The 23814-nt window shown below is 36.4% G+C and overlaps 3 protein-coding genes across 8 annotated transcripts; 1 reads left to right on the top strand and 2 right to left on the bottom strand.

Annotated features, from left to right (window-relative positions):
- The first annotated feature begins 154 nt into the window (after positions 1–154).
- On the top strand, positions 155–7423 carry LOC127786852 (vesicle-associated protein 1-3). Of its 2 annotated transcripts, XM_052314554.1 has the most exons (9): positions 155–297; positions 514–584; positions 682–763; positions 870–985; positions 1076–1231; positions 1314–1361; positions 2778–2855; positions 5950–6077; positions 7048–7423. In XM_052314554.1, exons 1-9 carry the CDS (start codon positions 243–245, stop codon positions 7055–7057), a joined length of 744 nt encoding a protein of 247 aa, XP_052170514.1. In that variant the 5' UTR covers positions 155–242; the 3' UTR covers positions 7058–7423. The 2 variants fall into 2 exon arrangements, with proteins under 2 accessions (XP_052170514.1, XP_052170515.1); XM_052314555.1 differs by lacking the exon at positions 5950–6077.
- On the bottom strand, positions 1227–11333 carry LOC127786853 (uncharacterized). 2 transcript variants are annotated; one of them, XM_052314556.1, is made up of 2 exons: positions 10919–11332; positions 1227–1402 (listed from the first exon to the last, which is right to left on the bottom strand). In XM_052314556.1, the coding sequence occupies exon 1, from the start codon at positions 11120–11122 to the stop codon at positions 10940–10942; it is 183 nt and encodes a 60-aa protein (XP_052170516.1). In that variant the 5' UTR covers positions 11123–11332; the 3' UTR covers positions 1227–1402; positions 10919–10939. The 2 variants fall into 2 exon arrangements, with proteins under 2 accessions (XP_052170516.1, XP_052170518.1); XM_052314558.1 differs by lacking the exon at positions 1227–1402 and adding an exon at positions 9053–9207 and having other exon boundaries at positions 10919–11333.
- On the bottom strand, positions 8837–23814 carry LOC127786851 (spindle and kinetochore-associated protein 1 homolog). 4 transcript variants are annotated; one of them, XM_052314551.1, is made up of 11 exons: positions 23652–23814; positions 23416–23540; positions 22429–22541; positions 22256–22334; positions 17566–17633; positions 17318–17423; positions 17195–17224; positions 16799–16912; positions 16183–16293; positions 15864–16012; positions 8837–9033 (listed from the first exon to the last, which is right to left on the bottom strand). In XM_052314551.1, the coding sequence occupies exons 1-9, from the start codon at positions 23746–23748 to the stop codon at positions 16198–16200; spliced, it is 828 nt and encodes a 275-aa protein (XP_052170511.1). In that variant the 5' UTR covers positions 23749–23814; the 3' UTR covers positions 8837–9033; positions 15864–16012; positions 16183–16197. The 4 variants fall into 4 exon arrangements, with proteins under 4 accessions (XP_052170511.1, XP_052170513.1, XP_052170512.1 ...); XM_052314553.1 differs by having other exon boundaries at positions 15864–16004; XM_052314552.1 differs by having other exon boundaries at positions 15864–15914.

Genomic DNA, 23814 nt, shown 5'->3' with positions numbered 1-23814 from the left:
ACTTAGAAGGGCAATTGAGTCATTATACACCTGCAACAATGGCATGCTGAGCTTGCCAAAACCAGAACCTAAAAAATTAAATAAAACTCATTAAAGGAAACCTCCGTTTTCGGACTTTCTCTGTGATCAGAGCATTCGCAAACCCTAATCTCGAAATCTTGATTTATTCCCTGAAATCCTTCCAAATTCCCCAAATTCTCGAGTGTTGCTGCCAGCAAGTGCAAGCTGTTCGATTCGGAGAGATGAGTACTGGCGGCGATCTCCTCGATCTTCAGCCGTCGGAGCTGAGATTCCCGTGTAAGTCCCGTTTTCCTGAATCCGTTTTCAGTTTTCAGTTTTCTGTTTAGTTACCGAGAAAATCGAGGCGAGAGATGCGGAGAGGGAAGAATATTTTTTTAATCTCGTGGAACAAGTAACGCGCCTATTGAGAACTAGTTTAGTGGCTCCGTTTGGTGGAATTTTCATGAGGATATTGATTTTTCTCCGTGTTTGTTTGGCATGTGCTGTGGATAGTCGAGCTGAGGAAGCAGAGTTCGTGTTCTATGCAGTTGACCAACAAGACTGACAAACATGTGGCGTTCAAGGTAGTAGTTGTTTATATATTGTTGCATATTCTTGTGGTTTCCCATTAGTGCTACCGCTTTGTGGATTGTTAGATTAATGGAACACTTAACTGAAAAGGTTAAGACAACCAACCCCAAGAAGTACTGTGTTCGTCCCAACAATGGTATTGTTTTGCCTGGGGCCGCTTGCAGCATAACAGGTATAATTTGAGTACATTGCGTATATAGCTGGTAGATATGTATATAAAATTAGCAGTTAATTGATTGGTTTTAGTTTCATTTGGCTTTGGTTTATGTATTTGGCAGTTACAATGCAAGCGCAGAAAGAGGCACCGCCTGATATGCAGTGCAAAGACAAATTTCTCATTCAAAGTGCCGTGGCACCTAACGGAGCAATCACTAACGATATTACCCCAGAAACGGTGAGATGGTTTGACCATGAAAAATTGTTTTTTCTTGTGATTTGAGTTATATTTCTCCACGTCTGATTTACTCTGGGTTTTGCTTTGTAGTTTAACAAGGAGGATGGGAAGGTTGTGGAAGAGTTCAGATTGAAGGTTGTGTATGTTCAAGCTAACCCTCCCTCACCAGTTCCTGAAGAATCTGAGGAAGGATCTCCCAGGACATCTGTGGTTGAGGATGGGAAAAATGCTTCATCAACTGATGCTGTATGTGTTTTGTGCATTTGTCTATATGCAACCCTTGGTGTTGGAACTTACTTTGATTTTCTGTTTAAATCTGCTATATCAGGTGACAAGATCTCAGGTAGACACAAAAGATAAATCTTCCTCTGCAGAGGTGAACACTTTGTCTCAACATGAATGAACACAGACACTCACCTGAACATCATACACACACAAATATTAGTCATCAACAAGGGATGAAAATGAAATGTTTGTGCAATATCACTTCCTGATGTTTAATCTGAAATCAAGCTGTTGTGCGTTAGTATACTTGAGGGATGTTATATGACAATTATGTTTTTCCTTCTCTATTAACTGTTTATATTGTATGATGACTTCTTGTGTGGATTTCATAGATTGACTTCATTTCACTAAGTTTGCCAAACCATGTTGCTGGACCACCACAGCATTGAGTGTAAAATATTTACAATATGGATAAATTATGCTTGCAAAAGCACTAAAGCCAATCATACAATAGTCACTCCGTGACTGTGAGAACTGAGAAGGTCAAGTCATCAAAATTAGAAGCATGAAAATATTATGTAGCCTGTCAATAAGATGAACTCATGAAGTTCTTCAAAAATTCCAATGTATCTATGGTTAAATAGATTTTGTTTCGTGCTGGAAGTTAAACTCATCGTTGTGTCAATTTGCATGCCATCTATACACAAGTGTAAGGCTTCACCAGATTCACTTATTACTAAAATCATTGGGAAAGACAGCATTAGTAAATTATCTGAAATATGTAATGCTTTCTTCCTTCAAAGCACATATTCCATGTGCCAATTTGAAATATCCTCAGAATAGGTTAGTGAGTTTGGAATGTACCTGATGGAAAGGTGGAAGAATCAAGAATTTTCTTTCCAGCTTTATTTGTCAACGAACTATGGTATGTATTTCACAGTAGTATCTGTTAGACACATATTGTACATGGCCACTATTTTCCTTTTCTGATCTTAGGTTAAGTATTTAATGGTAGTAACAAACACCAGTAATGAACGTTCTGCCTTTAATCCATTGTACTTCTCTATTTCACTATTCTCTTTCTTGCTGTTTGGTATATCGTCTCGCCTTTATGTCACAATAATATTGTTAAAAACTCGGCTACACTCATCTGGACAAGCTTTTTTCTTAACTGCTGTGGTTGCTATATGGATTCATCTCCTCTCACTTGGTTGTGTTAGAATTTTGTACCCATCTTGTGATCATTTGTAAGTGTACATTTAATTACTCCCCAAAAACAATGACAGCTCATTACACTTCATATATGGAATAGAAGTTGAGTATGTTATCCATCATATGAGTATGTGAATCCAGTTCATATATGGAATAGAGTTGCAGCTTATTATTTGAACATGACATACTCGGAACTCCAATTGATGCTTAACATGTCTAGCTAGCTCATTTGGCTTGTATTTTTGCTAGTCTATACACATAGCTGTCTATTCATGATATGAAAGATATTTTCTTTTTTTGTTTGTTTTTAAGTTCATTTGATGGGACTCTTTATGGAATCATTTTTATGCTCCAGACATGGTCTTTGGTGTCCAAGTTGACAGAGGAGAGAGCTTCTATTATTCAACAAAATCAGAAACTCCGTCAGGAATTGGTATGCTTAATATAATGTCCTATGATTGATTCACTCATGCACTGTTCAGGCTTGATAATTGACCTTTACTATAATGTCCATGCAGTTAAACTTGACTTGATAAAATTTAATTGCGAACTAAGAACCTTGAACACTTTAATATTTTTTTTACCAAGTGCTTGAAGAAGAGTTTGGCTACCTCTTTGTTCAAGATATACATGGGTGTAGGTACAAAGGCAGCATGTCCAATGAAGCGATTGACAATTGTTAATATTGTATTGATTTTTCCCACTAGTGTTATCCATGGGTTGAGTTGGTTTATGTTTGACAATTGACACTAACCCAAAAAAAAAGTGATGTCCATTGGTTCCATAAAATTGGACCCAGAACTGAATCAATCCCTATACAAAAACCGAACATTGAATCTTTAGGTACTTATATTATATATTTTTTAATTTAGTTATATATATTGATCAAGTAGGGTTGGGTCCACTTGAAGGCCTAGACCCATAATGAAATAGATCTCCATTGTACTGATCTACAGAAAAAACCAAACTAATCACGTTGGTTCAATTAGATACTCTGTCTACCTGGACCACCCATGGACACCCCTATTTCCCACCTTGGGTAGGTTTGTGATGAATTGAATGACATCTTTTCCAAACTCCCTATGTTATAGGTCTTCATTTTATCTTGTTGCCTACGTGAGAAAAGTGCATACATCCTCCTGAACGTTATCACGTGGGTCTAATAATATCCTTCCTCCAAAAAGGCTGGCATCCTTTCCTATCTTGGATGTCTTTCCCATATGGTGTGTTGTGAAATAATTCCCGTTGGCAAGTGCAAGGTGTCAGGCATAGAGTATGCAATTATCCTTAGAGGTAAGTTGCTTATCTTGCACCCAAAATTGGTGTGTCTTGCTGTCCTTGACAAGGTCCATAAGGTTAATCACAATAGTATCGTTGCATGGATCCACTATTGCATTTTGGTGTAAGGTGTAGAACTTGCAACACAATTTGTTGGCATGGGCAAAGTAGTTTTTTTGGCTTATAGCAATTTCAACATGGTTTGTGGCATGTCACTAACCTTATATATTCTAAGGTTGAACTCTACTAACTTCTGTTACCATCTAGCTTTCTCACTTTGAGCTTTAGTTATGTAAGGGAATATTCAATTTAATTGTAGTATTTTATTTCTTCACCAGATATTGCTAGTCCAACAAGTAATGCCTTCCCACAATCAAAGAAAATGTTCAACAAGAAGGAGCTCTTTCTCATTTTCCATCTATTTTTGTTTATTGTTGCTGAGCTATTGACTTGCATATACCACAAGATGGCCATTTTGAAATAAAACTCCATTTTGTGCAAACTTTGAAGTGTTCTTTTGCATTTCAAAAGGCTTGGTGATATTCAGAAGAGCTAACACAAGACCACTCACTATTGTTGTATTCAAGTTTTTAAAGGTTTCTTGGCATTGCTTTGCCTAAGGCTGTGCCTTAACTTTTTTTTAAATAACTCTACTAATGGGCTAGTAATCCTCAAATATCTTTCTATGAATCATCGGTAGTTGGGTAAGCCTAAAAATAATCTCAATTATCAGATATTGATTCGTGGTTTCCACTTATCCAATGTACCTCAAGAATATGGTGTGTTCCTAGGCAAATGAACACTTATCCAACTTCACATGTGGTTGGTTTTCTCACTGCTTTTGTAAAACCTACCTTATATGTTCGGCTTGTTTTGTTCCTCCAACTTGGATTTATACACAATAATATCATCCAAGTAAATCACCACATCAACATTCATCGTCATCATCATTAACTACACCTTATCCTAACAAAGTTAGGGTCATTGGCACAACATCTATGTTACATGGACTTGGGTATGGGTGTTGAATATGAGTATGTACCTAGAGGCCGAACTTGTCAAAAAACCTGAAAATGCAGAGTCCAACACATATCTACTAGTAATAGTGTCGTGTTGTGTTGACACTGATACAATGCCTGAAACTGCAGAGTCTGTGTAACATAGCACAACATTCATAATATCTATTGACTTCTAAATCACATTAACAATACAAATCCATGTAAAAGAGTAATGTGGCAAAATTTTATGCTGGATGCCCCTCCTAACACAATCCTCTACTGAGGGAATTGTGAGATAAAGTTCCAACACCATTTTCATTTTGGAGAAATTTAATGAGATGGTGGTGAATGAAGATAATTGATGTGGTTGTGTTTCATCACATGGTTAATATTGTGAGACCAACTTGTACAACATAGAAACACAACACCCAAGTAAATCACCACAAATTTGGCAAAATATTCTCTGAATGCCTCATTCATGAGAGTGCAAAAAGCCTCTGGCACGTTGATAGGCCAAATGGAACTATGGTGAAGTTGAAAAACCCATACCTCTTGACATGTATTTGGTTCATTTCCTTTCTTGATCCTGACCTAGTAGTATCTTACCTGCAAGTTTTATTTTGAGAAATATCCTGCCTTACTGAGGTGGTCAAATGAATCAACAATGAGAGGCATGGGATACTTGTTATTGCTGGTGATCTTGTTCAAAGCTTTATAGTATATGCATAGTTGTTGGCTACCATCACCTTTCCCTTAAAATAGTGTGGGCACTGAGTATGGTGCTTTGGATGGCTTGATAAACTTCATCCGATCTACTAAAATGAATTGCTTCCTCAGCTCTTACAATTCTAAAATGGCTATCCTATAGAGAGCACATGCTGGTCTCTTCTCCCTTGGCACTAGCTTGATCTCATGATCTGTCTCCCTCTGGAGCATAAGGTGCTTGAGCACTGGGCTCATCCATGGTCAAGGTTTCTACCAATGTGTTTTTGAAGTTAAACATGTTCATAGGTTGTGGTCGAAGACTTTGCCTTCTGGAGTCATTTATGGTGCAAGGGAATTGTGTATTCTAGCAAAGAGCATTTTTGTAATTTTGCTTGAATGACACTCGAGCTATCGTGAGCAAGTATTTTAACAGGGGATGGACAACTTTTTTGTAATTTGCCTTTTTGTCCTGTCAAATTGAGTGATCAAGCAGTGCAGTACTTATGATTGTTAGATTTTCACTTCAAGCTGCTTTGTTCTCCTCAGGTTGAGGACCTTGTGAAATGTAGTAGAACAGTCTCTTGCAGGTTTGAGGTACAGTCCTTTGACAAATCCTTGGCAGTGCTGGATGATTTTCTTTCCACTGAAAGTGGTTTACAGCGGCTCCTTCAAAGGTGCCTTCTTTATTTGTGCAAAAAACACTTGGCGAGTATCTTAACCATTGTTAATAAGAATAAATATATGGGAAGTGGTGCTACATGCAATGGTAAGGTTGATGGGGCACCTATTGAAGATAAGACGTGCAACATGTGATTAAGATGATTTGGGCATGTGAGAAGAAGATTGATAGACACATTTGCGAGGCAAGTGGATGAAATGGAGAAGGTTTTGCAAAAGAGGTAGAGGAAGACCAAAAAAAATTGGTGGGAAAATTTTACATATGGCAAAATAAAATTGCCCTTAATAGATAGTTGGGGGTCTAAAATTCATATGGGCAACCCCACTTAGTGGAATTAAGGCTTTTCATTGTTGTTGTTTGGTGCCATGCGTGATGGAGATGGGGAGTTTTATGTAAGCATCGGTACTTGGTTCTCATAGGATCTTCACATTCACTAGGAATATCTTATTTGTGGTTGAGAAAAGGCAAACACAAGAAAGGAGGCAAACTTTGTATCTGATTCCTTTGAGTTTTTGATGTAGCAGTGGGACTAGATATCATCCTGGTAAATTTATCTTGGATCCACTAGAAAGAACACAGCACTGACACTCTAGAAAAGAAAAAAATTACATAAAATAGAAAATGTGCATTAAACACAAATGACCAGAAAAATTGGTAAAAATGGCCCATCTTCTGCTTACAAAACGTGAACTGTACTTTTGCCAGATAATTTATTGTATGCCCCAATGATAGCCACAAGTACTTGTATCTCATTGTTTCTTTTGGAAAACATAGCACTTCACAGATCTGATAAGATGCATTTTCTTGTAGGCCTTTTTCTGTAAATAGATTTTTGGCATCCATTTCTTTCAAACATGGTTTTGATTTTCATCTCCCATTCTGCTCTGAATAAATAATTATGTGTAATTCTGTTTGCGGATCCTGCTCAGCTGAGTTAATCAAATCATATTATGGTTATCAAACAGGAGCTGGTGAGAAAAGAAATAAGTAAAAGCCGCGGGAGTGGCTTCTCCATGTTGTTTGTGGTGCTGGTTGGTCTCCTAGGCATTCTATTCGGATACTTCGTTAAGAAAACATAGGAGATGCAGTGAAGGAGATTGGTTTAGTAAATTCATTGTTTGGGTGCCAATGTCAACCTTTGTTGGTATCCCAAGTATTTAGCAACTTGTGTAGACATGCCCTTGCAAGTGTAAGAGATGTAGGTGAGTGATTATGTAACGTTCCCTTTCCAACAACTCATTTTATTTGATTTGCCTGCTGCGTTTGGACGGGGGTCACTCTGCCCCATCGACTGATACTATGGAATTTGGACTATAGAAGAAGTTTGTATCTTTTCTTCTATTCGTAAGTTCCCTCTGCAAGTTTATTTGTTGTCTCCTATCATTTTCATTTTCTTTATATCATTTTAACTTTTCCCCCCTTTTATTTTTTTGGATTCGTCAAGTGCCTTTTTAGAAACGCCTGTTGATTTTATAATGTTTTTTCCACAAGGAAGCAAGAAATAAAAGAAAGGGAGGGGAAAGAAGATCAACAAACAAAATTAATTTTCGTAAACAATAAACACAGCCATAAAGCAAGTAAATGAAATTGAAAAGGAAACTTAGTAAAAGGAACATTAAATATAGCATATAATAGTAATAATAATAATTATTTAATGATCTGTCAAAGTAAATGATAAAGATGGTTAAAAAATTTAAAATGTAAATAATGGTAGTGTTTGTTAAAATAAATAAGATAAAATTATATTAAAATAAGATTAAAATATTTTTAAAATATAAAATAGTTAAGATAAAGGTGAAAAGTATTTTAAAATTTTTATTAAATTATTTGTTAAATTTCTTAAAATATATTAGAAGATATGTATAATTTTTTTTATTTATAAAATTTAAAATATGTTTATTTAAAAAAAAAAAAGAGATAAGTATATCTAAAAAATATCATATAAAAAGTTATATAATTTTTTTTTAAAAGTCATTAAATAAATTTAACAAATACAATAAAAAATACTTTTATCTATAGTATTTTTCATATTTCACCTTTTTTTATTTATATTTTGATTAACATTATTCTAGTGATATTAAAGTTAAAGTTTATGACTATAACATCCCGTTCAAGCGATAAGAAGGATCGAAATAACTTATCCTGATGGGTCTACGCGAATTTCCCAGGAAGTCATTCATCCCTAAATTATCCCAGGTCAAACACGCTTAACTTGGGAGTTCTTTACTAACATTCAACCTAAAAAATATTCAGCTGATGTTATTTTTTTTCTTACACTATCCTCGATATATACTAATCTCGATAGGCTCTCAGATATTACATTCTCCCCCCTTTAAGCACATGACGTCCTCGTCATGCGACCTTACAACTGGTCTCAGTTCTCCCCGATCCAGTACCCCCAGCCTTTGGCTAGTACACAGTCCCAACACATGGCCCAGGTCAGCTCTGATACCGCCTGTAACATCCCGTTCGAACGATAGAAAAGACCGGAACAACTTATCCTGATAGACTTACGCGAACTTTCCAGATGGGTCACCCATCCCTAGATTACCCTAGATCAAACACGCTTAACTTGAGAGTTCTTTACCAACATTCAGCCCAAAAGATATCCAGCTGGTATTATTTTCTTTCTTACACTATCCTCGATATATACTAATCTCGATGGGCTCTCGGGGTATTGCAAGGGCTGTTATTTTGACATTAGAAGTGTGAGTTATGGCAACTGAAAAACAGAAAGGTATAGGCAAATGCCAATGCACAATCAAAAAATGAGCAAAATGAAAATAAATGAAGCTAGTCTGGTCATATGTTCTATATACAAATAGTATATCGCTCAATATAAGTGACATGGTAGCTTTCTATTTCTAGTTTGTCATATTGCTTGAATGAATATTGGGATCCGCCCTTGCGTGACCTAACCTCCATCCTCATTTGGCTTCTTGGTACTGCAACTGCAAGCAAAGCAATACCCACTTGAGTGTATAGGGACACTTTTTTCTTTATTTCAGAAACTCTAGTCTTTTCATCATATCTCAAGGCAACATACTATTATACTGCATCAAGGGTGCTACAAAATCTGGTTTACAATTTATACCAATGCAAGTTTCTTTTGAAGCCAGACGGAGCTGTATACATGGAATATAAAAGACAATTTAAAAGCCAGCAGGGAAAGGGGCGATGATTCTCACAAGGATGTTTTTGTGAACCTTAAAGCCCAACATTTAGATAAAAAATGGTTGTGCTGCAATGAAACTACTAGACTGTAGAACAGAATCTAAGAAAATCAGGGAAATAATGGTCATAACAAATAAATAAATGGAAACCACGAGAGAAAGTTAAGGCCATGCTAAGAGATTTTAAGGCTAAGAGAACATAGCTATAATCAATCAACTCAATGAACAGTGAATTTATCCGCTAAATATAATCTTGTCTTCTCAAACCAAGTATTACTGTATTGGGGCTTTCCCTAAATCCCACACTTAAAAAGATAGTCTCAACCACGTAACTGACCAAGTTCCTTGGTTATGTAACATGAACATGTTATGGATCATACAGCAGAGCTTCTTTTAGTTCTGATTTTTATTAGGGAAAAAAAAAAATTGAACCTATTGTTTGAGAACTTAAATATTCTTTTATTATCATCTTGCAGTGCCTCACAAGATTTCTAGACTGATTAATTATCTTGGGTAGCAGCTTGTCATGGTGCCTGCTACAAGTTCTAAATGTCATACACCAGTGAAAGAGATTGATGTGGTTCAGAAATTGGTTGCAAATGTTATTGGTATTGACTTAGAAGCATACATGATTACACAATTTAATCGTAAAAAAGGGTCTCTCTGGAGAAGGAGTTAACTCCTTATAAATGTAATTCACTTGATTTGCATCTTATTTGAAATCGTTTCTCTCCAACACAAATTCTTGATTTAAGGGTGAGTAATGCGTGTCGAGAATTTGATATAAATTTGGATAGTGGGAAGTGGAGAGCATCTAATGCGAATGAGTGGACGAAAGCTGACACATGGTGCAGTAAACCCACCACGCAATTAGACATGAGAAGTTCCTATAACTGCACAAGGCTCTTCATATTTCCAATCTTGCAGGGTTGTTCATAGAAATATATAGATAAACTTAAGCCCTCACCCACCTATAACCCGCCAAGATCACCAATTATCTCAATAGAGTCTCAGCAAACGCAAATAATCAAGAATTAGGTTCACCAACCATGGTATCCCGAGAGGACAAGGCATGATCGAGATGGCAAAAAGAAAAGGCGAAGCCTAAAATTTCCAAGGGAGATTTACTTTTTTTTCCTCTATCTCTGGGCACATTTTCTTTCCAATCCTAAGCTTCATTCCAACTCCGCAACCTCTCCTAACTTGATCATTAGGCCATCTGAAACCCCTCAGGTCAACACTCCATTGCGGTTGTAAGGTTTTGAAGGAACACTCCAATCACTCACCTAGTTCAGCTCTTAGCCGTCTCTCCATAGGCTAGATCATATAGCTGTAGGGTTGAGTATGAAACATTTAGGCTTTATATATACAGATGCAAGATGAAAAGAAAATAGACCTGTAAAACTCAACATCAAATGTGGGTCCGCAGTCATGCAACGAAAATAAGCACCAAATAGCAGAAATAAAAGGACCCATTTAGTCCAAGACTCACCCCAAATTATAGTTGCATCTAATAGCCACTAAGCACGAATGCAGAGCGACAAAGTCAATCCCAACACAAAAAGAAAGGTTTCGTATAGGGACTTTCCTAACAAAAAAAAATCCACTTTACGAATAACGAACTTAAATGGGTATTTCTCAGTGCCAAGTTCTCTATACTTACATGCATATGGAAGGAGATCAATCAATCCCTGAGGCTATCGTCTTCGCTGTTCTTGGGTTTGCGGTAGCTCTCTTCTACGTGCTTGGCCATGAAAAGGCCAGTGTTTGCCAGCTTTCCAATGCTGGGTACGTCGTAATTCTGGGCAATATAAACCCCAACCAATGTGCCCATCATAAATGCAAAGCTGCTTCTAATTATACCCATAAGGATTGGACTTGGATGGCACAGAATTGATTTACAGATAGACTTGGAGATTGAATCCTCAGATGTTGGGTCGTTTGGAGTTCCAGGCGAAGAATAGAGGGGAGCTTATAAAGGATTGGTGTGGCATTGGAGTTGAAGGTGGATTTCCTATTTTCCAAGCCATTTTGGTTAATGCTTAGCAGAAGCGGACAAAGGACTGCTACTCCTCCTCCAAGGGTCAACTGCGTGCCCTCCTCCCCAAGTAATTCAATTTCTAGGGCACTTGTACGTCTACATGATTGAGACCAACGCTAAAAATTGATTGTACACATATAACACAACGCGGGTCCCACAAGTGCTGGTACTGGTATCTTTCCTATAAAGACTATTGCCCAAACTTTTTTAGTGAATAGAATTGTATCACTCAGGTATTATTATGAAAGAGTAATCAATGCTAACAAAGGTCTAACTCGGGAACTCAAATTTAATAGCACAAACAGCTACCATTATGCTTATTATTTATGGAAAAAGAATTATTGTCCTTAAAAATGGAAAGGAATCAAGTATCAATTAGATTTTTTTTTCCATACTCATATCTCAATAATATTTATACCCATATCTATCAAATAATATACTTAGTCTTTTATCTCTATTTTTGTCAACATCAAGTAATAGATATTCATCACGTTCCTATATTTTTAAGTTAGGGTTCTTATGATTTTTTTTACTATATTAGATTCTAGATTTTAATTACTCAACAAAAGCATTAAATTAATCATTAACGAGCAACTAACCTTTAACTTATGCTTGGGTCTAACCTTGTAAGTATAATACACTAGAAGTGTTCACAAATCTAGGTAAACTTAATAACCAAATTGAACTGTTGGGATTGATTCCATTTGACTTGATTTCTTTTAATAGGTCAATTCAATCATAGATGCAAAACATTGCCTCAAATTGAATATATGGGACTTGACTCAACTTCATCTATACATAAAAGAATAAAAATTATATATAATAAATAACATAATAGAGAGAAATATAAATATGTAGTATACATATAGTTGTAGTCAAGCCCATTATATATATATATATATATATTCTGTTTAGTATAGTGTTTTGAAAAGCACTAAGCCCAGTTAACTGCAAAAGACCCACGGAACTTAAGCATAAAATATAAAGTAAAACACATGCTTAAGCAAAGTGAAATGTATATAAATAAAATAAAATTATAAAATTTCATAAGCATAAAAATATAAATTATTAAAAATAATAATTAAAAAATTAAATAAGAATGAGTCACAAATTTAACAAAATATGATATACTATTTTTTATTTATATTTTATACTAATTTATAAGTTGACACAACAAGACATATAAAAATATAAAAGGATACAACGTAGTGAGTTAGTCTTGATCAAAAGACAAACTAGTCTAAATTTTCAATTTAAAGAATCTCAATATGCTAAGACTTCTTTTTTAAGTTTTTATTTTGTTGAATCTTCTTGTGATTTTTTTTTAGTAAAAGTTTGGCAAAAAAAATCATTCTATTACTAACACAATTTATTCACAGGATTGGATAGAAGACCAAAGAAAAAAATCTCCCCTAATTTACAGCAATCTCTAATTAATCAACTTTTAATTTACAACAATTTTCAATCATGCGATCCATGATTTGCAATCAATCAACAATTTTTAATTTACAACAATCAAAAATCAATCCCTAATTTACATCTATCTAGAATCAATTATTAATTCCTAATTTACAACAATTAAGAATAAATTAGACATTCCATTGGATGGTTGTTTTCTTTTATCAAAAGGCACTATTCAAACATAATAGGTCCAAGATTACAAATAGGAATCTAATGGATCAATGGATGAATATATTCCCTTCAATCCTTTCCATTCTATATACGATTTTGAAATTTTTCTTATAAAAATCTTCAATATTACAGCAGATTTCTAAGACTTTAAGACTCCTGACCATATTCAAGCTAGTAGCAATTTAGCAGTGGCAAATCACACCTTAAGGAAAGTGAATTAGTTGATAGATTGAAGTCTACTAAAAAATTGCTAGTTTACCCCACTTCCCTGACATTACATACAAATCAAATATGGTCAGGGGCATTTGTCCTCGTCCATTACCCATTGCTAGTATTTTTTTTCTCATCTCTCCATTGGGAGAAGGGGAAAATAGGCCCCCATTGGCCCCAGGTTAACGAGATTTATTGAATACCCGTAATTAAGTAAAAATTATTATTCCTAATTGCCTTAAATACCATTACCCTCAAAGATAACAAGTTAATTGTCGCCTACTTCAGCGCAATTCAATTTAAGGTTTAGTCTTAAAAGCGAAAGTACAACCACTTTACATTTTGTTTACACCCATCATCTGCCTCGACACAGTTTCCCTTGTTACCCTTCCGTGTCTGTGTATAAATTGCAAATGTAGAAACCACAAGATGATTATATATTTCATTCAAAGATATTTTCTTCTCACAAGATCTTCCCGACCAATAACATTCTCAAGTTCGACGAGGTAACGCCATTCAAATCAAGTAATCTTCCAGGAATTAGTGTAGCAAACTCTTGAGGTTCAGTGTCGCTTCTGCCAACCTTAGTCGATATATATTTAATGAGGTGGTGACATCTCATAAAAGTGTGACAAAGTCGTTAGATATGATTGTGGTGTTGGGTGTGCAAATTAAGTCCCACATTGGCTAGACATGAGGAGCGTCATGGGCATATAAAGAGTGAATAATATCTCCATTTGGTACGAGACCTTTTGAGTAAAATTCAAAAGCAAATCTATGAAAACTTAAGCCCAAAATGGATAATATCATACCAAATGTGAAGATATGGGAGGTCCAGTTACCTAACATGTGGTAGTCAAATTAACGTCTCAGGTTCGTAGCTCGGCAGGCAATTTTGGTTGGTTAAGCTTTTTTTTTTTTTTTTTGGCTGAAGGTAGTTTAAGCTTTTAAATGCCTTTTAATCTCATATATAGCAACAAGACTTACAAGTCCATTTAAGTTTAGATGTGCCAGCCACAGGTTTTAGCCTTAGAATATACTGTGTTTGGATCTGAGTGGATTAGCGTTATTAGTAATCTTATCACCTTGGTTTGCAGGAGCAGATAAATTAGTGTTTGACATGAGAACCAAACGTAGTTTGACGAAATAATGCAAATAGTCAAGTGAAGCTATATGGGTAGTAAGGACGAGTGGTAAAAGAGTTCGAAGTTATTGGAAAATGTCTCATACGTAGCAATAAAATGTATTTGGAAAAGGTCTTCTCTATTGAGTGTTTTTTCACTCCCTTAAGACTAATATTGAGCTTAAGACTATTATTGAGTTAAAAGAGTAAAAAGATTAATAAAGCTGCTATTTAAGTCTCACAAGTGATACGTAAATCTTATAAGTGACACCCAAGTAAAGCTACTTAATCTATTGGGCAGGCAGGACAAAGGAATAAACTTGCTCTCTCTAACACATAGATGTTTCTTAAAAATTCAAGCTTATCCTTTTTTCTAATAATAATTAAAAAAAAAAAAAAAACAATGAAGTACATTATGATTCCACCCACATGACGTAGAGAGATGATTGGTAGGGGTGACAACCCCCATAAGATAAAGCATCATTATTATTAATAATATTTTGTTGATTCAAAGTTTTTAAGCTTGAAAGTATAATATTTGCAGGCAGTAGTTTGCCTAGAAGCAAAAGAGCCAGAGAGCCAGAGTGAACCCGCAAACACCAAAAGCATCAGCACCAACTTGTGCACTGGCAAAGTTGGGGATTGTCCAAACCCGGTTTCAGGCAACCAAGACACTCAGTGTCCTAGTTCATTTGGAAGTTGAACATCTCATCAGGGAATGAGGGTGAGAAGAAGTACTTTTGGAGGCAAGGTAGTACATGATATGGAAGACATCGGGATAAATAAATCAGAAGTTCTAGGATTACGTGGCTTAAACACTTGGAAAACAAGTCTGCCATGGCACGTTATCCAAATAAATAGCTCAATGATTGGACACTAACTTGACTTGAAAAGTGATTTTTTTTTTACCCTATGAAGCATGCCTTGGAGGGGACAAGGCACATCGACAGAGGACAGAAAATCCAAACAAATTCGAGTTGGTAATAATCCGTATTTATGGCAGTAGACCATGTCTTAGAAGAATTGGGTTATTAGACTCTATACTAAGGGCTTCTACCCCAAGGAAAACACACTGATCATTCGCCTTAACCCAACACTAGAACATAATTTGCCATCCTAATCCCTCTTAAGCACCCCACCCCATGTCCTCACATTCATTCCTTGTCTACAAAATTTGCGTATTAGCACTTCGGCACTCCCATAATATCTTTGCTTCACGCGTATTGTTCACATTTAGTACTCTTCAGGCTTTAAGATTTGTCTAATTTTTAAATAAATTCCAAGCAGAAAATTTGTTTGGATTTGATTTTGGTTTCATACCCTTCCTATAAATAGAGATGTTGAAAATATAAAGATGGTGTAGAGAGATTGAGGAAACAAAAATAGTGAGCAAGAAGACAAGATAAAAAAATACCAATAGTTATCTTTATTCATGACTGGGATTCATGATCTCAAACGATTAGTTCTTCAATTAAATTATCAAAAAATCATAAATACTCAGTGACACTCTACTAACGCTTTACCAGGTAATTCACAGCCTTAGAAATATAAATAGTATAAGAGGGGGTCTTGGGGAGAGAAAATACTGGCAAAGTTACATACCATAAAGATAGCATCTCTTGTAGGCACCGATGCTTTAACTTGGATCTTTACCTGCAATGAAGGCAATTCTACAAGTGTAACGTCTTTATGTTTTTTCTTTGGTCAAGTAACGAGCCGATCTAATGTCCGCAGCAAGGGCAACTGCAAGTCTTTAGTTTGAAGAAAGAGGTCTTAATAACATAATACATTTCTCTTAAATATCCAAACATTGGTTTAACTTTACCATGTCCAGCTTCAGAGAGAAACTCAACTTGCATTGCTTTTCTGCAGCTTGCAATTTAAAAAAAATAAATGGAGGAGAAAAATGTAAAGGAATTACACTGTTGAATAATATCTAATGAAGCATGCCCATTTGCTGAGGTTTAGAGAGAATGAACACGCGGTGATGCCCAATCCGCATCTCACTTATCCTACCAAGATGCCGAAGGACCTGGAAAATATTAAAATATATATAACAGGGGTGAGGACCAAGTGTCAACAGGTACAACGAACATATAATTCATGGATAAACTGAGTCAAGGTTAATTGATGCAGTTGGCCAGTACACAGCATTGATCTTCCACTCACCACCTAAGTGTGCTAAGAATGTTTTCTCTATTTTTTTTAGAGTGATCAGCTATCCCATTTCGTTAGGCCCTACCCCAGCGGGTATAAAGGTTTATGTATGACTGTATTTTAAGTAATCTTTATCCAGAAATACATTGGAGTCTTTTTGCCAAAAAAGAAAGTATGCACTTCTTTCAAAATCTATTACATCACTAGGGTGAAGATGAACAGATCTATTCATTCCCTAATAACAAGAAACACCAATCCACAAAATGAATATTCCATTTGCTTGACTAATGTGTCAAATACTTAAAAGTACATCAAACAACAAACTAAACAATATTTCTGGTTTTCTGATTCAGACTGGTTTGGCAAAAGAGAATACTCACTGTAAGTATTGCCTTTCCAGTGTTGTCCAGCTTCAATGAAGGCCCTTTTATGTCCGTTTCTAGAAAGAAATGTTTGCCCTTCACCGTTTCTGTTGAGGCAATCTCCCTTAGTTCCTGCAATTTTGTCATAATTTAAAATAAGTGAATGAAATTAACAAGTGGATTAAAATAATCAAGAACGTGAGAAGCATTAATAACCCAAAAGGATTAGAGAAACTAGAATCTTAGATCTTTGTGCTAGACATGTCATAGTTTCAGCAATTTTCAGATACTTTTATTAGGCTCCACCATGTTGATGGAGCCCACACAATCACCACCGCCTGAAGTATAGATCTTCAAGTGGAACACGTAGCTAAAGAAGTCCCAAATAATGTGAAGTGGATTGAGCTAACTTACCAGAGCTTTATCCAAGACATTTTCTGCCAACTTCAAAAAGAAATATGTTATGGTCAGAACAACTGAAATATAACTTACAGCTGAACCAAAAAGGAAAAAGGGAGAAGGGAAATGGATAGAAACCTTCTTTCTTGGGGCAGTGATAAGATGAGTAGTTGCTTCGGCATAAGTTGACATGTCGTTGATAGCAGCATTGACCTTATCCAGAGTAAGCCTCCCTCTCATGTATCTGCACATTACAGGCATCGGATAAATAAATAAATAAAAGAGAAAATTTGACTGAAAACACATGTTGTGACTGGCAGCTAGTCACTAAAAGATGCTGTTACAAAAATAAAACTGAGACACTTCAAAGAATAGAATGCACTCACGATGACAAGGAATCCAGTTCTTCAGAAGTAATATACCATAATGGTGGAGAGCCACGACCTTTCTTCTCCTGGAATTAGTATCAGTCGATAGAAAGAAGGAAGCAAACAGATTACTTACCAGAAAAGGAAACATAAGACAAATTCCTTCAATTATGCCGGTTGGACATATTCCAAAACTTCCCTAGATAGCGTTTGTTAAAATAAGCAAGATAAGGGAGTATCAAGATAAGTCCAAAATGGTTTTCGGACCAAGATATGGAATGGTCAAGATAAAGTTGGGAAGCATTCCAAGATTTTTATCAAGCTATTTGTTAAATTTTTTAAAATGCACTAGAGGACACAAATGTCATTTTTTTCTTATCTATAAAGACCAAGATATGCTTATCTTGAAGGAGAAGAGAGATAAGCATATCTTAAAAGATCAAGATAAGAGGTCATTAATGATTTTTTCAAGAATTGTCAGATAAGCTTAACAAACATGTTGGAAATGATAGAAGTCCAGAATGCATCCCATATCTTGACTTTTTCGCCTCATATCTTGATTAACAAACGCCCCCCTAGAAAGAAAGTCACTGGATCACACAGTTGTCTCTTAATCTTTCAAGTGTCAACAATTTCCCAAGCTATACAACAAGTTTCCCATAATCTCTCTTTGGTACTGAGATCCTTCTAATAACGGCCTAGACAAACTAATTCGCAAAATTCTTGATCTCCAACATACAGTACCAATTTTTTTGTGAATGAGGCCTTGGCACTACATCAAAAGATCATATGAATATTTTGGTAATATAGTGTATCTGTTGAAGGTGGTTAACAATTCAAGAGAATATTACACAATATTAACAAAATATCCATATGATCTGTGCAATATTCATAGAATATACATCAAATATTAATATGTCAAGCTAGTAGATATAGAGTTAACTTAACTTTTATATTATTATTTTTACTCTCAACACACCTCTCATGTGTGGCTAGGCTTCACTACATAACTAATCCAAACTCGTGTAACGATCTAAATATTGCGTCACTAGTCTTGATTTGATACCATTTAAAATTTTGTTACGATGTTATGTCATTGATTATGTGAATTGTACAGGGCTATGTATATATATATACAAAAAGTTTGTTCAAGAAGTTTGTTAGTTTTGTGTTTCCTAAAAAGACCCAAGGCGGTGACGATTTTTCGGGTGGGTCTAATCTTCATAGGTCTCGGTCCATGATTGAAGTATAACTCAAGTCCATATCACCACTTATTGGAAGCCCAAAATAGAAATCAGGCCATAAGCCCATTAACCCTTACTTTGGAGGAGAAATGGGCCTAAGCCCTTTTGCTAAAGTAACAAGAAGCCCAGCTATCCACATATATATATATATATATGTCTTGGAGGCTCTCTCTCTCTCTCTCTCTTCCCTACCTCATATCGGCGTCGAATCCATCATGCCCCCTTGCTATCTTCGACACCTTTTTCTACCATTGTCTTTTCTCGGCTATTGTGTTGTCGTATCTCTTGAATTTCCTTTGTCGCTCTGGCCGATTTGATGGAAGCTTCACCTATAAAAACCAATTCCCAGCTCCTTCTTTTGATAGTTCTCTCGGTTTTGTCTTCTTCAACCCATTATCTTTGTGATACTTGTTGTTTCCTTTGTGGACTCTACTCCTTGTAAAGCATTTCAATTCTTGGCGATAAGGGTTAGATTTAGCCGAGAAAGAGAGGGGCGTTTTGGGGTTAGGCTTTGTTGAGGCTTGGTGGTTCTATTTTCAGTGTTGCCTAAGTGATGATTCGGTTGCCTAGATCTAAGCCTTGAATGCCTCTATCGTGACTGCCATTAGTGACCAAACAGGGAGTTTTCTATACTTTGTGTATTTTTTATTTTTTAATTTCGATTAATACTTGCACTAACCATCAATTTTTGTAGATCTTCCACTCACAAATGGTATCAGAGACTTGTTAGGCTTCTGGGTTGTGCAAAATCGGAATCAAATCAGAAAAATCCTCGAGTTTTTTGTCCGATTTCGTAGTTATTCTTGCTCCGTGACCGATTCTAAATACTTTCAATTTCTCTGTGCAAGCTTTGGCTTTGGGTGAACGGACCCCATACCCAAGATCGACTAGGCTTGGGCACTCGTTCTAACCAGCGCGTGTCATCGAACCCACCGGCCAACGATGGCGCGTGTGTTATAGGCGACGGCGCATGTGATGGCGACCGACGGCTGCTTCGTTTTGTTTTTGATCCGACCTTCTTTTCAGTATCAGAATCTGTTTCTAATCTTTGTGGGGTAACAGTGATTTGATTTAGATATTTTTTATGATTTACTTGTGCCTATTTAATTGCTCAGTGCTTTTAAATACTGCGTAGTAAATCTTTGGTATGTTCTTTTAAATACTGATTAGTAAATCTATGATATCTCCCTTTGTTGCTATTGCTAGAATATCAATTCCAGAGTGAATTTATTGTGCATATCTACTACCTTAGAAATTTTGGGGGAAATTGTGTGTTTCTTAAATCCTATGGTTGCATATCTTATTTTTGTGTTATGCATATTATCTGTGAACATAACCACACTCCATTTTGAAATGGGGGTTTTCAACGGGAAGGGTGATTTTTCTATATGGCAACAAAAGATGAAAGGTATTCTTGTTCAACAAAAAGTGTCAAAAACCATTGATGGTAAGTTTCCTGCAACTACCACTGCAAAACAAAATACAAAAGCTGATGAACTTGCATACACTTCAATAATTTTTCCCTTTTTTGACTCAATTTTAAGGAAAATTGATAAACTTGATACCACTCAAGAACTTTGAAAAAAATTAGAGGATTTATATGTTAAGAAATCTACTCCAAATAAACTTGTTTTACTCAAAAAAAAATTCAGTTTTAAAATTGACCCATGTAAGGACCTAGATGACAATCTACATATTTTTAACAAACTTGTTCAAGATATCAAAAATTGTGGTGAAAAAGTGACCAAGGAATATAAGGCCATAATTCTTTTAAATGCCATTCATGAAGCCTATAAGGAGGTAAAAAAATGTCATTAAATATGGTAGGAACACTTTAACACCTGAGATTGTCATAGATTCCCTTAGGAGTAAGGAAATGGAATTAAGAAGCGAGAGAAGGCATGGTAAGGTCCACATGATGAGGGGTAGATCTCAATTTAGGAGTCAAGAAGAAAGGGAGAAGTAGGTCTAAATCCAAAGCCTGAAGGAAAGGCATGAAGTGTTACAATTGTGAAAAAATTGGACACTTCATTAAAGATTGTTATGTCGAGAAAGGCAAACAAAAGGAAACAGTGAAAGAACAAGAATAGGGCAATGTAGTGACCTCTTATGACCATAGTGAGGTATATATGCTCCTAGATTCTGACTCTACTGAAATAAATGTTGCGTTTAGGTCACATGTGCAAGAATGGATTCTTGACTTAGATGCATCATTCCATGTCACATCTCAAAGACATTGGTTTGAAAACATGCATTAATCAGAAGGTGGTCATACTATAGTTTTCAGCAATATTGCATATAAAGTCATTAGGATTCGAGACATCGCCATTAGATTAGACACATGATATGTCTTAAACTTATGGTTAGTGCAAATATTAATCGAAATTAGAAAACCAAAAATACACAAAGTATAGAAACTCCATGTTTGGCCACCAATGGCAGTCAAGATAGAGGCGTTCAAGGCTCAAATCTAGACAACCGAATCACCACTTAGGCAACACCGATAATAGAACCACCAAGTCTCAACAAGGCCTAACCCCAAAACGCCCCTCTTTCTCAACCAAATCTAACCCCCCCTCTCCATGAACTGAAATGCTCTACACGAAGTAAAGTCCATAAAGGAAACAAGTATCACAAAGATAATGAGTCGAAGAAGACAAAACCGATAGAGCTATCGAAAGAGGGAGCCAAGAACCGATTTATATAGGCGAAGCACGAAGCTTCCATCGAATCAGCCAGAATGACAAAGGAAATCCAAGAGACGCAATAACACAACAGCCAATAAGAGATGGCGCCCACAACGGGAAAAAAAGGCGCTGAAGACAGCAAGGGGGCATGGTGGATTCGGCGTCGATATGAGGGAGGGAGGGAGAGAGAGAGAGCCTCCAAGACATATGTATATATATGTGGACAACTAGGACAAATAGATGGTGGGTTGGGCTTCCCATTACTTGAGCAAATGGTCTTAGGCCCATTTCTCCTCCAAAGGGTTAATGGGCTTATGGCCCGACTTCTATTTTGGGCTGCCAATAAGTGGTGATATGGACTTGAGTTCTACTTCAATCATGGGTCAAGGCCTATGAAGATTAGATCCACTCGAAAAATCATTACCGTCTTGGGCCTTATTAGGAAAAACAAAACCAAATACTCATATGATCTGCAAAATTTACAGAATATTACACATTATTCACAAAATACTCATATGATCTATGTAATATTCATAGAATATACACATGATGTTCATATGTCAATACAAATTTTGTTATTGGTACAAATTCTCCAGAACTAAGATTGTCAAAGTATGATTGCTGGTCCAATTTAATGGATACCACTTAGGAGTTGCATACCAAGTTGCAGACCTCTATTCACCTCAACAATGAAAATCTTTTAATGCTCACCCTATAATCTGTCCACATCCATTTTATTCTAACATTTGTATACGTCTTACAGGGAGAGACCCTTACTTTAGGCAACACTGCAGGCTCCTCTTTCAGATTCGAAGACTCTAAACCAATTTCTGCTTTAGATGTCTCCAGCAGCAGACTGACGCCAATAAAATAGAGATCAAAAGAGGACAAACCAGACATCAACAACATGACAGAAAAGACACTATTATAGTAAAAAATAATACGATTACCATTTACTAGGTTCAGGATTTATAGCAGCTACTCTCTCTGGCAAATGAGAAGGAACAAGGACAGACATGTTCTGCAACTTCTTTTGCTGACGTAGTGATGCTTCAATGAGCTTCTGCAGTAAGAACAAAGATTACCAAACTCAATCTTAGTCATGATTTAAACATCATGCAGAGAATAGTCTTTGGCCTGTTCACAACCTTGTGCAACCAAACACTATTAGGATCACTTTGCTTACCAAAAAAAATATTACAATCACTAATAACAACCCAAAACTTTTTATTTCTTTTTACTGTGCATTAACAGTTCCAACAAACTTTTTTCCTGATGTCACATGTATATAACACATTTGCTATCAGATAATTATGACCAAAATCAGCATGTAACATTTTGCATTTTGCCCCAACCTACAAAATACTTGGACTCCGGAGGTGTTAAGCAGATTCCCAGAATAAAGAGCAAATTTGAAATATAGGGCTCTGTACTTCTCTATACATTCTCATGGTTCGTGATCATTCGAGACCTGAAAAAGCCTTAACTAGTTATCAACCACGTAGCAAAATCCTCACCGGATCAGTACTTCAGTAACTGCAAATCTCCAATCGTTGACAATTTCCAATACTATTACACAGAGGGGCATGGGTGGACAAATATGCCCACAAAGATTTTACAGAAGGAGAGGATCTTCGGCTCCAGCCTTCTAAGGCCGAGTTGATGCAGGAGGTCAGCACGAAGAAGAATCCCCTGCCCCAAGCGTAAATGGATGAGGGAATCCACTCCAGCCAGCTACAAGTAGTCGGAACCAGCAAAACCGCCACCGCCGACACCGTTATGATCATGAGCGATACTCGTAGATACATATGGCACACGCCCATGCGTGTGCAGAACCCCTAGTGTAACTTAAACGGAAGAATCACAAAGACACGATCAAGCAATATTAACACCCCAAAACGATCCCAAAATTTTTATATAGTTGTGAGAAGAGTTACCTTGGCTTTAGGGATGGCTTCGGTCTCTTCCCGCAACCGTTCTTTGATTTGCTGGACCTGCAGCTCCATGGCCTTCAGCGCGGCGTCCACCGCCGACAAATCAGTGACGCTACTTGCTGGGTACACTGCGAAAAACAGAGAAAAAGATTTTGGAGATGGTGAATACAATTTTGAATATAATTTTCAAAGATGAATCGGGGAATGTGAGGTTCTAAGTAAGGAATTGGAGAATTAACTGTTGCGAGCTATGACGAGTTCTTGAAGCTCTGCTATCCGAGTGTTGAATGAAGATATCAGAGAATCAAGGGCCGAGCCTGCCTCTTTGACATCCATCTCTCTCTCTCTCTCTCTCTAGAATCCTCTCTGTTTCTAATTCTAGGGTTTCAGAGGATATGGAAA

This window comes from Diospyros lotus, chromosome 12, assembly GCF_014633365.1.
Source record: "Diospyros lotus cultivar Yz01 chromosome 12, ASM1463336v1, whole genome shotgun sequence".
Lineage (NCBI taxonomy): Eukaryota > Viridiplantae > Streptophyta > Magnoliopsida > Ericales > Ebenaceae > Diospyros > Diospyros lotus.
Note: the sequence above shows the minus strand (reverse complement) of the source record. Positions and strands in the feature narration are given on the sequence as shown.

Bases quoted from the DNA above. Each gene is read 5' to 3' on its own strand.
- LOC127786852 (XM_052314554.1), top strand. From the start codon at position 243: ATGAGTACTGGCGGCGATCTCCTCGATCTTCAGCCGTCGGAGCTGAGA. The intron at 298-513 runs GTAAGTCCCGTT...TGCTGTGGATAG, and splicing joins GTCGGAGCTGAGATTCCCGT to TCGAGCTGAGGAAGCAGAGT. The intron at 2,856-5,949 runs GTATGCTTAATA...TGTTCTCCTCAG, and splicing joins AGAAACTCCGTCAGGAATTG to GTTGAGGACCTTGTGAAATG.
- LOC127786853 (XM_052314558.1), bottom strand. From the start codon at position 11,122: ATGGGTATAATTAGAAGCAGCTTTGCATTTATGATGGGCACATTGGTT.
- LOC127786851 (XM_052314550.1), bottom strand. From the start codon at position 23,748: ATGGATGTCAAAGAGGCAGGCTCGGCCCTTGATTCTCTGATATCTTCA. The intron at 23,541-23,651 runs GTTAATTCTCCA...TGTTTTTCGCAG, and splicing joins ACTCGTCATAGCTCGCAACA to TGTACCCAGCAAGTAGCGTC. The intron at 17,424-17,565 runs GTGAGTGCATTC...TGTAATGTGCAG, and splicing joins GAACTGGATTCCTTGTCATC to ATACATGAGAGGGAGGCTTA.